The sequence below is a fragment of the Marmota monax genome, unplaced genomic scaffold, assembly GCF_021218885.2.
Source record: "Marmota monax isolate L192 unplaced genomic scaffold, Marmota_monax_Labrador192_F-V1.1 WCK01_AAM20220418_F8-fsc00432, whole genome shotgun sequence".
NCBI classification, from domain to species: domain Eukaryota; kingdom Metazoa; phylum Chordata; class Mammalia; order Rodentia; family Sciuridae; genus Marmota; species Marmota monax.
Genome location: NW_026693953.1, coordinates 23,033 through 37,951, shown reverse-complemented (window position 1 = coordinate 37,951; position 14,919 = coordinate 23,033). Strand labels below are relative to the sequence as shown.

Here is a 14,919-nt window from a genome sequence, read left to right as displayed (position 1 = left end):
TTATTAATACAATATTATAATGACTGAATGCTATCCCTGACACAAAGGAAAACATTTATTGCTATTTAGTGATAGTGATTATGACGTTGTACCTACTTTATTTTTTAAAATAAATGTTTCTAAAAAAAATATTTGTTAGCCATAAATAGACAAATCATATAAAAAACCTTCATCATAAAAATTAAAATAGTTCACACTTCATTTATAGGAAAACCAGGGTAATTTTTAATACTTTGATAATCAATCAATACCAATGGAGAGAGCCTTAATGGCTATTTCATAAAAACAATTTAATACTAAAAGTATTGATGAAATGTTGCTTAATCAGCAAAGGGCAAATATACTCAAACACCAGTAATTATGTATGTTTTCTATGTTTAAACAAATGCCTAATGACTGTAGCTGTGATATTACCAATATGACATGCAAGGTATCATTTTGCACTATAGTAGCCCATGTATTTTGCTTATGTCCTAAGAGATATTTTACACACTACCCCTTTATTTTGAAATGTAATTTAAGTATAGTCATTTCCAAATTCCCTCGAAATATTTGTGATTTTTTTCTGAATTTTTCCTGATTAGGTAGATAAATGTTGCAAACATCTTAAGCTTTATGTTTTTAAGCAGTATATTTGAAACTCATTTAGTAATTGCTGGCAAAAAATACCAGCGAAGATACAATCAATGCAAAATATCACTGTTCAGATTATTTTACTCTGTAATCTATCCCAATTTGTTCTTCTTTATCATGGAGGCAATTACTTCAGAAATTGTGCTTAATTCTTCTCTAGTGGTAGCAGAAATTTATGCATTGTGGGTCATATTCTTTTTTAATATCATGTTGGTATATTATATGATTGACATTATGGTATAATTTTCATTGGGATATGAATTTTTCTAATATACTATCTCTTCCACTTAGAGTCCTATAAGCTTCCATATTTTATGCATCTTCAGTTTTTTGGAGTGTTTTGGATTCTAGGTCCACAGAATAACAATCTATATAATTTTCTGAAATTATATTCTTTTTTCTAGTATCTATTATCTTGCTTCTATTATTATCCTCTATTTGTTCTTAGAATCTGATGCAATGGAATTCTTTCTTCTAATTGAGATGTTTTTAAGTACTTCTGACAGGACTAATGACATTGAAGCAGAACTATATTTATGCCCTAATAAAATGCTAGTAAAACCTAGTGTAAGATTCTTCAATACCAATAGTATAATGTAAGCCTCAATTTCCTAAATTTCAACCGAACAAAAGATACTACTGATGTTCAGATTTCAATTAAAGCAATTACTTAAAAAATATGCAAAGGGAGGAAGAGCAGGAAGAAAAGATTAACATTAAACAGATACATGAGGTGGGAGGGAAAGGGAAAGAAAAGGGAAATTGCATGGTAATGGAGGGAGATCCTCATTGTTATACAAAATTACATATAAGAGGTTGTGAGGGGAATGGGAAAATAAACAAGGAGAGAAATGAATTACAGTAGATGGGGTAGAGAGAGAAGATGGGAGGGGAGGGGAGGGGAGATAGTAGAGGATAGGAAAGGTAGCAGAATACAACAGTTACTAATAGGGCATTATGTAAAAATGTAGATGTGTAACCGACGTGATTCTGCAATCTGTATTTGGGGTAAAATTGGGAGTTCAAAACCCACTTGAATCAAATGTATGAAATATGATATGTCAAGAGCTTTGTAATGTTTTGAACAACCAATTAAAAAAAACAAAAAAAATATGCAAAAAGGCAAACTTTCTGAAATTTTCTATTTCTTTCCATTCTCATGTTCTCCATGACTTGTGTCTGTTTTGAAACTTTTTCTGCCAATACCATTGGTGTTGGTTCTGCCACTGTCACAAATGTTATCATCACTGTTACCTTTGGCTTACTTGTGTGGAACCACAGTCTGACCTCAATATACAGCAGAGAATGTGAAAGGGTGCTTCTGAGAGCCCCAGAAATAAATAAAGATATAACAACTGTACCTTCACATGCCTCTTTTGCCCTATTCTATCTCACTTTTTTTGAGCTTCCCAATAAGCACATCTATTTTTTCTCATTCTATTGTTTATGTTTCTGACTTTTACTTCTCTATTTTCTACATTTTTGTATATTGTATTATGACATTGTATAGTTTCTTCTGACTTATCTATCAGTTCTCTACTTTTCCTACTATGTTTCATTTATTATTGTACCCATCAACCAAGTTCTTCATTTATTGTGTTTTTCAGTTCTGGGACTATTCTCCCTACCGCCCACTTTGCTAATTTCATATTTGATAATTTACAGTTTCTTTGTGAAAATTGTGAGCTCAACTTTTTCTCCATGAGTATCATGTGATATATACATTGTTTTGTAATCAATGTGTTATCCCTTTATTTTTTCTCTAATTTCCATTGATTCTCACATGTGATGAACTTATCCTTATTTTTTTTTTTTGCATTTTTATTTATTTATTTATTTATCCTTATTTGTTTAGATACTATTAATTGCATGTCAAACATGATATTTTAAAAGTCATTCATAGAAATACTTTGAGATTTATTAAAATATTATCTTCTTCCAAAGAAGAATTTTATTTGCCTCTGCCTAGTTCCTGGGAATAATAGAAATCTGGGATCACCTTCATTTTAGTTCAAGACTTAAGTTTTCTCATTTACCTTGACTTAGCCATGGTATAGTATTCAAGGGATTTATACTATTGATCTTTCCTTATTTCTACACCTCAGAATTACAAGTAATCAGCCCAAAGTAATGGGTGATCTATATAGATTAGCTTCAACTTATGATCCTATGATATTAACAAAAATTTGAATCAAAATTTCAGTTACTTATTTGGGAACAATATATTCCTGCAAGGCCAAAGTGACCCTAAGTGCCAGGCTTAAATTTTAGAATTTTATGCTCTTGTTGGGAAATTGAAATTTCCCTCCAACAATAACAATTTTATCTCTACCTTACGACCTCTTACTTAAAAAAAAATAAGTATTAATCTAATTGTTTTTGTCACTGGAGATTTTGACCCATGTTACTAAATTTCCACTCCTGGAATAAAATATCTAGATTAATTTGTCATTAATAAAAACAAATTTACATAAATATTCTAGTAAAGATTCCCATTAGAAGCACTAGTTTAGAATTCTAATCCTAAAATAACTAGACAGGGCTTGGAACTTTGCCATGAATTTGTAGCTTAAATGGAAAAAAAAAAGGGCACCAATATCTTCACTTTTTTATATTCACTTTTCTCTCATAGAAATTACCTATAGAAGTAATGAATCCTTTGATGAGTTTAAAGACGGAATAAGTGAAACTAACAAATACAAAATTTAATTTTCTTTCCAATCACATTCTATATTTGTTATGAATTCATAACATCCCCAAACAGGCTGAATTACCCTGATTTCTGATTTCATGATTTTTTTAATAAAAGAAAATTGCACAGGATGAGGAAAAACATAAAGACTTTCCATGATATCTTGAGTAGAGGAAACATTTATGGAATATACTTTAAATGTCTTTGTTTTCCATTCTCTCACAATACTACCTTATTTAGAAGCATGAATTGAGTCAGGGTTGGTGTTCAAATGATATACTGTGAGAGGGTACAGTCTATCAGATAGTGCTTGTTAGCCTTTTAATAGTCATCACTCACTGCTACTTGGGTTATGTACACTCTCCAGTAGAGGGAGTTTGGGTTGGGAATAACCAGCATCTACTCCCTCATCCCTTCCCTATAATATTGTAGGTATGTCAGAATATAAGCAAAAAAAAAAAAAAAAAAATGCAAGAACTGAGCAGGTCTACACAGTGTCAGGCATATAAGAAGTATTTTATAAATAGTAGTCATTTTCTGAGAAATAAAATACCAAGTACACATAATAAAATATACTAATAAGAAATATTGTATTACCCCACATAGTAAGACAGTCTTACTGTACATGTTGCATCCTCATCAAATGTGTAGGTGTGATTTATTGAGCATCCTTCATGAAGAGGTTGTAAAGGAGTAACTTTTAGTGGGCTTGTCCAACCTGAAAACCAAAATTCCTGTACTTTGGTTAAAAGCATAATGAAGAAATTTCTTTTCTAATAGCACTACTTCCTATTAGAGACCTCAGTTTTATGGTGATAATTGATTTGTAATGGATTATATAATATCTTTTCTGGATATCTCAGGAGTGAAGGCAGAATAATTCTGGAACTTGTAAGTTAGTATAATTATAATATTGGAGACTTATTTAGTATTTTTGATTTATTATTGGAAGAGATCTGTTGGGTACCACAAATCTGTACATGTGGACATTCTGGGGATGATTATAACATAAAATGAGTGTGATTACTAAGCACCTAATTTAGCTAATGCTAGATTATCAAAGTCCCAAGAGACTACCAATATAAAATATTTCATCAAAATATAAAATCAGTCTTCAAAAAGTACTTATTGTACCCAAAGTGGAAGGTCATGGATGTATAAAGATGAAAAAAAAAGTTTCTGACTTTGAGGTACCCAAGAGCAAATGAAATATTCAGACATGGTAGTAGAGACTTTCTTGAAGATGACACCTGGTCTTATCTTGAAAATTAAGTAGGACCTAATTTGAAAAATGCATATTATATATTATATAGGCAGGCAAATAACATTTGCAATGATAGGTCTATCCTGTGACAGTATCACAGCATTAAGGAATTATAAAATGCTAGTTATAGGTAGATCATGAAGTGGTATACAGGGAATGGTGGAAGGTAATCAATAGAAATAAGACAGAAATCAGCAGAGGAAAGCTTTGAACTTAACCCGTAGATGAAGTGCCCTTGGAGGTTGTTAGAGTGATTGATAACTCTGGGAAATTACTCTGGTTTGCATAGGAGACTATTCTAGGAAAAAAATAATGGTAGTATTTCTGGTATTTCCATAGCAATTATTTCTCCAACCCCATGGGTTAAAAGAGGCTTCTGACTTTGTCCTCTACTTTAGAGCTTTGCTGCATGAATTTGGGAGCTAGGTGGACAGTACAAAGATGGGAAAGAATGGGAGAGAGAAATAGCAAGAGATGGCTGTGACAGCACAGAAGCTCAGTGTCCAGTTGTGGATCCCTACTCTGGTGGAGCTCAATAACAGACTAATTGATCATGGGTCCAAATAATAGATGTTCTTTCTTGCCTACGTGCCAGAGTAGTCTACATGAGTTAATGAAGGAAAATGAAATTCACCTTATAATTGGCATACAGCAAGCAAAATAAATACACATCTCTCAGCTTCCCTTCAGAAGGAAAGAATTGATAAAATTTCTGACCAGGATGATAAGTATAGGTTTTCTTTTTTAAAAGGCCAGTTATTAAGGAACCAAAGAGGTGCCTGCCTTGTCTAATACACAAACAGCTACAAAGAGAGCTAAGGAAAATGAAGAATCAGGCAAGATCCTATAGGTTAGTAACTCTTTTGAGCTTCATTTTCCTCACCTCTAATGACTACCATCAAACATGAAAACTACAATTAAAGAATATAATGGAATGGGCAAAATTTCTAGTTCTTTGGGTATCTCCAGAAAAGTCAAGTGTTGAATCAACTCTTTCTATAATATATGACTCTGGATCATATATCACTTTAATAATAATTATGACCTGGTCAATATTTGACTAGGATATCAAGATAGAATATGCACAGGACATTGGCAAGGAAAAGATGGGGAACAAGTGTATGATGATGAATGGTTTGTGGATTTGGAAGGGCCAATAAGAGAGATTAGAATGTCATAAGGGCCTAATATATCATTCCTGACTTTGAAGGCTACATAAGGAGGATGTGGGTGACCTCCAGAGGCTAAGAGAGTACCCTGGCTGACACTGAACAAGGAAGAAGACCCTTCAGATGCAAGGAACTGTAGGCTAAAACAATCTGAATGATATTGAAAGCAGATTTTAGGTAAGAGTCAAGATAACACCTTGAATGGTTAGATCCTAAACAGAAGACTCAATTGAGGTTACACAAATTTCTGTTCCACAATATTTTCATATAATTAATGGGTATTGTTTTAAGCAGCTAATTTGTTTGCAACAATATGTTAGAGGAAACTAATACAGATGCAGTGGTGAGTGGCCAAGGCAAAGGGAAAAAGGTAGTGATGAATCACATAATCATTTTGATTTTGAGAACCATATGCATAATTCTATCTATAACATATATAGGCAAATGAAACACTCTGCCAAAAGATGCAGGATAGCTCTTTGTCATTCATCTTATTTTGAGTCATTTGAGCAACTGCTTTGAAAAATGCGGAAAGTAGGAAAATAAAACAAAAAATGTAATTTTTGTACAGAGGTGGAGAAGGAAACAGAATGAGGAATTATAGCTACCACTTCAGGATAATCAAATTTAGGTCAAAGTCCTTTTCTGATTCTGTCCTTTCTTCCATAATGATTTAGCATCGACTGCTGAAAAATGAACCACCCAAAACCTACTAGCTTAAAGAAATCATTTATTATCTTCTAGTATAGTGTCATATAAGAGACCCCTTAACTTGTTTTACTCTGGGAAAAAGGAAGTTGGTTCCCATTTCCAGCACTCAAATCTTTTCCAAGGGTGCTCCCCAGAAAACTGACTTCTTTTGCATCAATCTGGGAGTCCTAAAAGAATTGGCACTATGAGAGACCCAGGAGAGTAAAAAAATGGCAGTTTGGGCTAGTAAATCCTAGATTCTTTGCTTAATTAGTACAAAGTGAGCAGTGAAAAATCCCTGAGAAGAGAGTCAATTTATCCAGGTGTCCAGTGTTCCACCTTCTTTAGGGTTGTCCAAAGAAATACCATCTATCTTATCATTCTGGAGCTATGTGGTGCTGGCATAGTCTAGACACTTGGAGAATACAGAGACAATGAATTAGGCTGGTAGCTTATCACAGATCTACATCTAGAAGTAGTACCATAGTTCCAGAGTCATAAATTATAGAAAGAGTTGATTCAACACTTGACTTCTCTGGAGATACCTAAAGAACCAGAATATCTCTGAAGCTCTAATAGGTTTGGTAAAGTCCAGCTGTCTGTGGTAGAATAAGATGGAATTCTGAGTATTAGAAACCATAGCTCACCCCGTTTGGCATAGAGCAAGCATCATAAATTATCATCTTTCAGTTTCCCTTGAAAGGGAAACAACTGGTAGAAACTCTGATCAGGATGATGAGTGGAGGTCTTTGTTAACAAAGCCAGTTCTCAAAGACTAGAAGAGGTGCCTGCTTTGTCTTAGCTACAAAGAGACTCAAGGAACATGAAGAATCAGGCAAAGATCCTCCACACAAAGGAAGAAGTTAAATCTTTAGAGAATAATACTAACAAAGTGGAGTTATGTGTTTATCTGACAAAAGTTCAAAATAATTATCATAAAGTTTCTCAGCACACCAAGACAGACTGGTAGACCAATAGTGCAGAATAGAGGACACAGAGACTAACCCACAAAATTACAATTATCCTATATTAGACAAAGGTGGCAAAAACATACATTCGAGAAAAGAGAGCATCTTCAACAAATGATGCTGGGAAAACTGGAAATCCATATGCAATAAAATGAAATTAAACCCCTATCTCTCACCATGCACAACTAAAAGTGGATCAAGGACCTAGGAATTAAACCAGAGACTGTGCATCTTACAGAAGAAAAAGTAGGCCCTAAACTTCATCGTATCGGATTAGGCCCCAACTTCCTTAGTAAGACTCCTATAGTGCAAGAATTAAAATCAAGAATCAAGAAATGGGATGGATTCAAATTAAAAATTTTCTTCTCAGCCAAAAAAAATCTATGAGGTGAATAGACAGCCTACATTTTGGGAGCAAATTTTTACCCCTCACACATCAAATAGAGCACTAATATCTAGGGTATATAAAAACTCAAAAATATACACACCAAAAAACCAAGTAACTCAATCAATAAATGGGCCAAGGACCTGAACAGACACTTCTCAGAAAAGGATATACAATCAATCAACAAATATATGAAAAAATGTTCATCATCTCTAGCAATTATAGAAATGCAAATCAAAACTACTATAAGATTTCATCTCACTCCTGCCAGAATGGTAGCTATTACGAATACAAACAACAATAAATGTTGATGAGGATGTGGAGGAAAAGGTACACTCATACATTGCTGGTGGGACTGCAAATTGGTGCGGCCAATATGGAAAGCAGTATGGAGATTCATTTGAAAACTGGGAATGGAACCACCATTTGACCCAGCTATCTCTCTTCTCTATATCCAAAGGACTTAAAAACAGGATACTATAGGGACACAGCCACATCAACGTTTATAAGCAGCACAATTCACAATACCTAAACTGTGGAACCAACCTAGATGCCCTTCAGCAGATGAATGGATAAAAAATGTGACATATATACACAATAGAATATTACTTAGCAATAAAAGAGAATAAAATCATGGCATTTGCAGGTAAATGGATGGAGTTGGAGAAGATAATGCTAAGTGAAGTAAGTCAATCCCCCCCAAAACACAAATGCTGAATGTTTTCTCTGATATAAGAAGACTGATTCATAGTGGGCTAGGGAGAGGGAGCATGGGAAGAATAGATGAACTCTAGACAGGGCAGAGGGGTGGGAGGGGAAGGGAGGAGGCAGGGAGTTAGAAATGATTGTGGAATGTGATGGACATCATTATCCAAAGTACATGTATTAAGATACAAATTGGTGTGAATATACTTTTTATAGGAGAGATACGAAGAGTTGTGCTCTATATGTATAATATGAATTATAATACATTCTGCTGTCATTTATATACACACACACACACAAATAAATAAAGTGCTCAGCAGGATCAAGAGAATCAGAACTAAAAGAAAAATATACAGCATTACAGTACTAGTAGGATATATCAATATACCACTTACAATAATTGATGTAACCTCCAAACAGAAGATCAATAAAGAAGCAGAGGATTTAAGTAACACATAGAACAAATGTGCCTAAGAGACATATAAAAAACATTCCACACAACAGCAGCAGAAAATACACCCTTACTAAAGAAACAAAAATCATTTTCCAGGATATTTCATGTTAGTTCACAAAATCAGTGTTAACACATTTAAGACTTAAATGATGCCAAAATCCTTTACTGACCACAATGGAAATAAACTAGGAATCAATAATAAATAAAATGGGAAAATTCAGAAACATGTGGAAATTATACAATACACTATTAAACAAGAGTCTTCTTTGGATCAAAGAGGAAATCAGAAAGAAAATCAGGAAATACATGAAGCCAAATGAAAATGAAAACACATCACATCCAAATTTATGAAATGCAGCTAAATCAGAAGGGGGAAGTTCATAGTAATAAATACCTACATTAATACAGAAGGAAAATCTTTTAAAAGAAACTGAAATTTATACCTCAAAAGGAGTGAGATAAAGAGTAGTAAAATGATCCCATAGAGAAAGAAAATAACAAAAATTAGAGCATGTATTAAAAAATGAAAATGGAAACACAACAGAGAAAATCAATGAAACCAAAATTTTGTTCTTTGAAAAAAAATCATCAAAGTTGACAAACATTTAGCAAGATTGACAAAGTAAAAATGAAAAGAATCCAAAAACTAAACCCAGAAATGAAGGAGTCATTACAATTGGTTTTACAGAAACAAAAATGATTGTAAAAGAGTTCTGTGAATAATTGTGCACTAACAAACTGGGTTACCTAGATGAAATGGATGAAGGGCCTAGAGACATCCACGACTTACCCAAACTGAATCATGAAGAAACAGAAACTATGAACTATGAACTATGTAAAAAGACAGAATCAGTACTAAACAAAAAATAAATAAAAGCCTAGGAATAGATGGCTTCGTTGGTGAATCCTACCAAACATTTAAAGAATTAGCACAAATCTTCCTTGTAACCTTTCAAAGAAATTGAAAAGGAATACATTTCAAATTCATTATGTAAGACCAACATTATATTAATATAAAAATCAGACAAAGACACTACAGGTAAAGAAAATTCCAAATATCTTTGATAAATGTTGATGCAAAAATCCTTCATGGAATACTATCAAACAATAGTTAACATCACATTAAAAGGATTATGCACCATGGTCAAGTAGGATTTAGTCCATAAATTCAAGGAACTGGAATTGTGCATTTTTAGTGGTAAAAAAAATAATGCAGCCCAACAGAAAATGGTATGGTAGTTTCTAATAAGTTAAAAATAGAATGCCATATGATTCAGCATTTCTATTTCTGGGTTTTAAAGAGGACTGCCTCCCCCAAATTAAAACCAGGTGTCAAAAAGAAATTTGCCAAATCATAATCATAGCAGTATCATTTATTATAACCAAAAGGTAAAGCATCCCATTTATACATTGATGGGTGAATTGGTAAATAAAATGTAGTACATACATAAAATAGAATATTATGCAGCTTTGAGAAGGAAGGAATTTTTGACACATGCTACATCATGGATGAAACTTGAGGACGTTATACTAAACTAAATAAGTCAGTCACAAAAGATAAATACTGTATGATTTTACTTACACAATGAAACTAAAGTAGTCAAATCAACAATGCCAGAAAATACAATGGTGGCTGCCAGTGTTCATGGGTAGAGGGAATTACACAGTCATTCCTGAATGGATATAGAGTTTCAGTTTTGCAAGATGAAGCACGTTCTTGAGATCGATGGTAGTGATGTTTGCACATTGTGAATATACTTAATACCAATGAACTATATACTTCAAAATGGTAAGATGGTTGTTATGGAGCAATTTTTTGTGTCCCTTCAAATTCACATGTTGAAGTTGTAACCCCCAGGGTGATATTATTTGGAGTTGGGGCCTTTGGGAAGTAATTAGATTAAGATGAGGTAAAGAGGGTCAGACTACCACAATATAATTGGTTTCCTTTTAAGGATAAAAAACGAGATCTTTCTCTCTGATATCTGAGGACACAGGATAAAGGCAGCCTATGTAAACCAGGTAGAGGACCTTCACCAAGAACTGAATCTATTTATTCCTTTAACTTTGATATCCCAGTCTCCCGAATTTTGAGAAATAAATGTCTGTTGATTTATCCACCCAATCTTTGGTATTTTGTTATAATACCTTGAGCTAAGATAATGGCTTATAAAAGAAAAAAGGCACATTTAAAGGTACAAATATTGCTATCAGGAGGCAAATGGGAGGAAAATCAAGGAGGTGATAATAGATCACCTCTATTTTCTCTGTGGTAGGAAAGACTGAGCTATCTGCTACAATGATAGGCAACGTCTAAAACAGCCTTTGAATACAATTAGAATAAGTTTAGAACAGTTGATTAGAGTGAATGAGTCAAACTAGAACAGAAAGGAAGTACTGAACCCAGTTACAGGTTTAGACAGGGTTGGCATAGGACAAGAAGTCATAAATAAAAGTTTTTATGATCTTATTTTGGTATTTGTGAAAGTTAACTGAAAAGCATACTGGTATGTGATGTGATTAATTGTGAGATATTGCTTATCAGAAATTTAAATGTACCATTTAAAATTAATAATTATTTCTAGGATCTACAAAGTCATTTAAACTCTAAAACAAATATTGTAATCAATCCCCAAGTATTATTCTTTGAAACTGTTTATGGTTAATAATAATAATATTTACGATGGACTGAGTCCTTTACCAGGTTCTAGGAATTTTACTAGGAATTTTACTTGTCCTAATTCATTTAATTCTTACACTTTTATAAGTACTATTATCCTCAATTTTTGTAAGAAGTGAATAAAAATTATACTATCTGACCTTATGTTTCCTTTCTTACTTCAGATATTTTACATGAATTATATCAAATACTTCTTATACTATGAAGTATTATTATGTGAATTTTAATAAGGATATATGGGTATAAAGAGAATTGCAGGTGTAAAGAGTAGATAGCCATGATCCTAGAGCCTATTCTCTGAATTCCTATGGTACTGATTCAAACAGTAAAACACACAGACCAGATGAGCCAAAGACTTTTTAACAACACTTCAGTAATTTGGTAGCTTACCAAACTACTTCTTCAACTTAAACTTCTTGGAGTAATGTTTTAAGAGTCCACTCTGAGAAGAACTTACACAAATTGACAATATTTCCTTTAAAATTATACTAAACTGGAGTTTTCAGCTTACAAGGTAAATGCCATTCTTGAATTAAATGAGAAGAATGACTTTAGTTACCTTAGAATAAATATAGTATTATGCATTGAAATGTTTGCAAAGGTTGAGTTCAAGCTCCTTTCTTGATAGACTAGAAAAGAATCTGTAGTTCATAATCGGTAAGAATGTATTAGGTCGGTGAGATGAACTTGAACTATCGGTATTTCCCTCATTGCCAATACGTAAACATTTTTAGCACCTAAGACAGTATTTGTCACTTGTAGATATAAGTACATTTGATTCTCAGTAATACAATATTTCCATAGAGGGTATTTCCAATGGAATATAGAATGATTCTTAAGATAGGTTGTTGTAATTTTTATACTTTTTATAGAAAAATTCTGTAACTCAGAAATTTCTGTGAGTCTAAATGCTAAAACCACAATGAGTATAAATTAAAATCAAAACTCTCATGCTTAAATCTCTTAAAATTCTCCTTCTGGCCTAACAGTCTCTGGATGGTAGGGCTGAGGAGTTATCTTGTGGGGATTTTCATTTTGATTACTTTTTCCTTTATTCCTATCTTCTCCTGGTTTCTTGTATGGCCTTTCTCCAGGAAGAAAGGGCAAAAACCACGAATCCCTACCATACTAACACATGGTAGCTTCCAGTCTGGTTGGTGCTGAAACAAAGCCATGGCAAGGTATTGCCATCTTTGACATTGGAGCAATTCAAGCACTTCCTGCTATGTCATTTGGCCTTTTCCTTTTCACATACTCAAAGCTTTTTTTTTCCTCCCTGTCTATCAGACATATTTTAATACAGGAAAAAGTCCCTGAGGGTTTCCTATGGAGCTAATTCTCGCCAAACTTCTGGGCCCAGGCCTGTGATTATATAGTGGAACTCTTACAGAGAAACCACGTGGCACATATCAGTAAGAGGTCATGAATCCTGGTTCTGGTCCTGTAAAGCTATTTATGCAGGGGATGCTTCTCTTCATCTCTGTTCTTACTATACCCCCAAATTAACTTTCACATTTGTTCCCACTTAATTTGAGCTCCTGTGACCTGTTTAACAACCATCAGTAAATTATTGTTTTCAAGTGAGAGACTTATATAACGAGGCTTGCTACACAATTACCAATGTAGTACATAAATTCCTTTGTGGTAAAATAATATCTATATATCTAAAATAAATGATCGTTATACCTTTTTTCCTGACTTAAACTTAATAAATATTTTTTCTTTTTAAATTAAATTTTATTTTGCAAATAGATTTATATTTATCATTGTATAATTAAAAAAAAATACATAATTTGGGCTGGATCTGTAGCTCAACAGCAGAGTGCCCGCCTCACATGTGTGAGGCACTGGGTTCGATCCTCAGTACCACATAAAAATAAAGATATTGTGTCCAACTACAATTAAATATATATATATATATATATATATATGTATATATATATATATACATATAAAATTTAAAAATGCCCTATTCAGGTATCATTTTGTCAATTTGACTGCTAAAATCCTATATTTTATATCCATGTTTTTCTTTCTCACTGGAGTATTTAAGAGTTACAAAGTCCATATTACTTTATTTACCTCCAAGTTTTGCTCTGATGGAAATGTCTGGTACTTGCCTGGAATTCCACTTCCTACTCTGTTGCAGTTCTTCGAACAGAATTGTTTGCCTTTTTATTGTTGTTGGAAATTCAGGGTCTGGTCTAGGAATTCGATGTTGAGGTTTCACATCACTGAAATCTGCCAGGTTTGGTATAGTTCTGCCAATGTCAGGCTTTAAATCAGCATCACCACCAGGACTCACAAATCCTGAACTGGGATCAACTAAGGGCACATCATCTGGAAGTGGAAATAATGGATAATCTGGCCCATAAGGTGGAGGATAAGGATAGTGTACATGATAGTTTGGCAGGACAGAAGGGGGGTAAAGATGAAATTTAAGAAAGGCAGGATTACATTTCTTTTCAAATCTGCCATAGTCATGTCTGTCTTCAAATCCTTTCACAAAGGGCATATTCATTTTTCTTAAGAGATCAGAGTAGTGTGGGTAATCTTCATTCTCAACAGTTTTTCTTCCTGAAGAGATAGACCTATTAGGAATACTTATCTTTCCAGGTTTGCACCGAACCTCCATATCTATAGCCTTTCTTCTTTTATAAGGACAGAAAATTAAATTCTTCTGATGAATTTTTAACTAAAAAAATTCTTATATTTCCAGTAACTGAAGATTAGTGTTTATCTAGCATAAAACTTTTGATTCATCTTTCTAAATGTTGATAGAATAAGGCTTTATTTTCGGTAGAAAAAATTCTTTTTCCATAAAAATGAGGATAGGGAAGCAAAGCAGTAAAAGAACAAGACAGAAAAAAAGCAGAGCCCTTGGTGCTGGGCAACAGCTAGAACTCTAATACACTGAACTATTATGCACATCATAATGTAATTCTTAGGAAAACCTTGGTAGTAAGGTGTCCATGATGCATTTTTCTCCAATACTCAGGACAACTATGTTCATTTATCTAAAAATTTGCATAAGTTGATATTGTATGGTTAAGTTAAGGAGTATAAAGCAGTTGGTTTAGTAAAAATGTATATTTTAAGAATAGATGTGACTAAAATGAAAGCGTTTTCCTGATACAAGTATCTTTATATTTGTGGTCTAAATAGGTGTTAAATTTAAATTTACTGCATGTAAGTACATGTTTACTGCAAGTAAACATGTATTATATTAAAGATAATTTAGTATGCCTAATTTTTAAGGAAGTAATCCCAATTATACTC

At 33.2% G+C, this 14,919-nt stretch overlaps 1 protein-coding gene across 1 annotated transcript in view; it reads right to left on the bottom strand.

Moving 5' to 3' along the window:
• The window catches only part of Spmip7 (sperm microtubule inner protein 7), a gene marked incomplete at its 5' end in the record, with an annotated part of 81,435 nt that extends 67,121 nt beyond the window's left edge, over positions 1-14,314 (bottom strand). Inside the window, 2 exons of the mRNA XM_046463912.2 lie at positions 3,946-4,043; positions 13,723-14,314. Of these exons, the coding sequence (XP_046319868.2) occupies positions 3,946-4,043; positions 13,723-14,314 (690 nt within the window). The remainder of the gene's footprint in view (positions 1-3,945; positions 4,044-13,722) is intronic.
• Between the last annotated feature and the right edge of the window lie 605 nt (positions 14,315-14,919).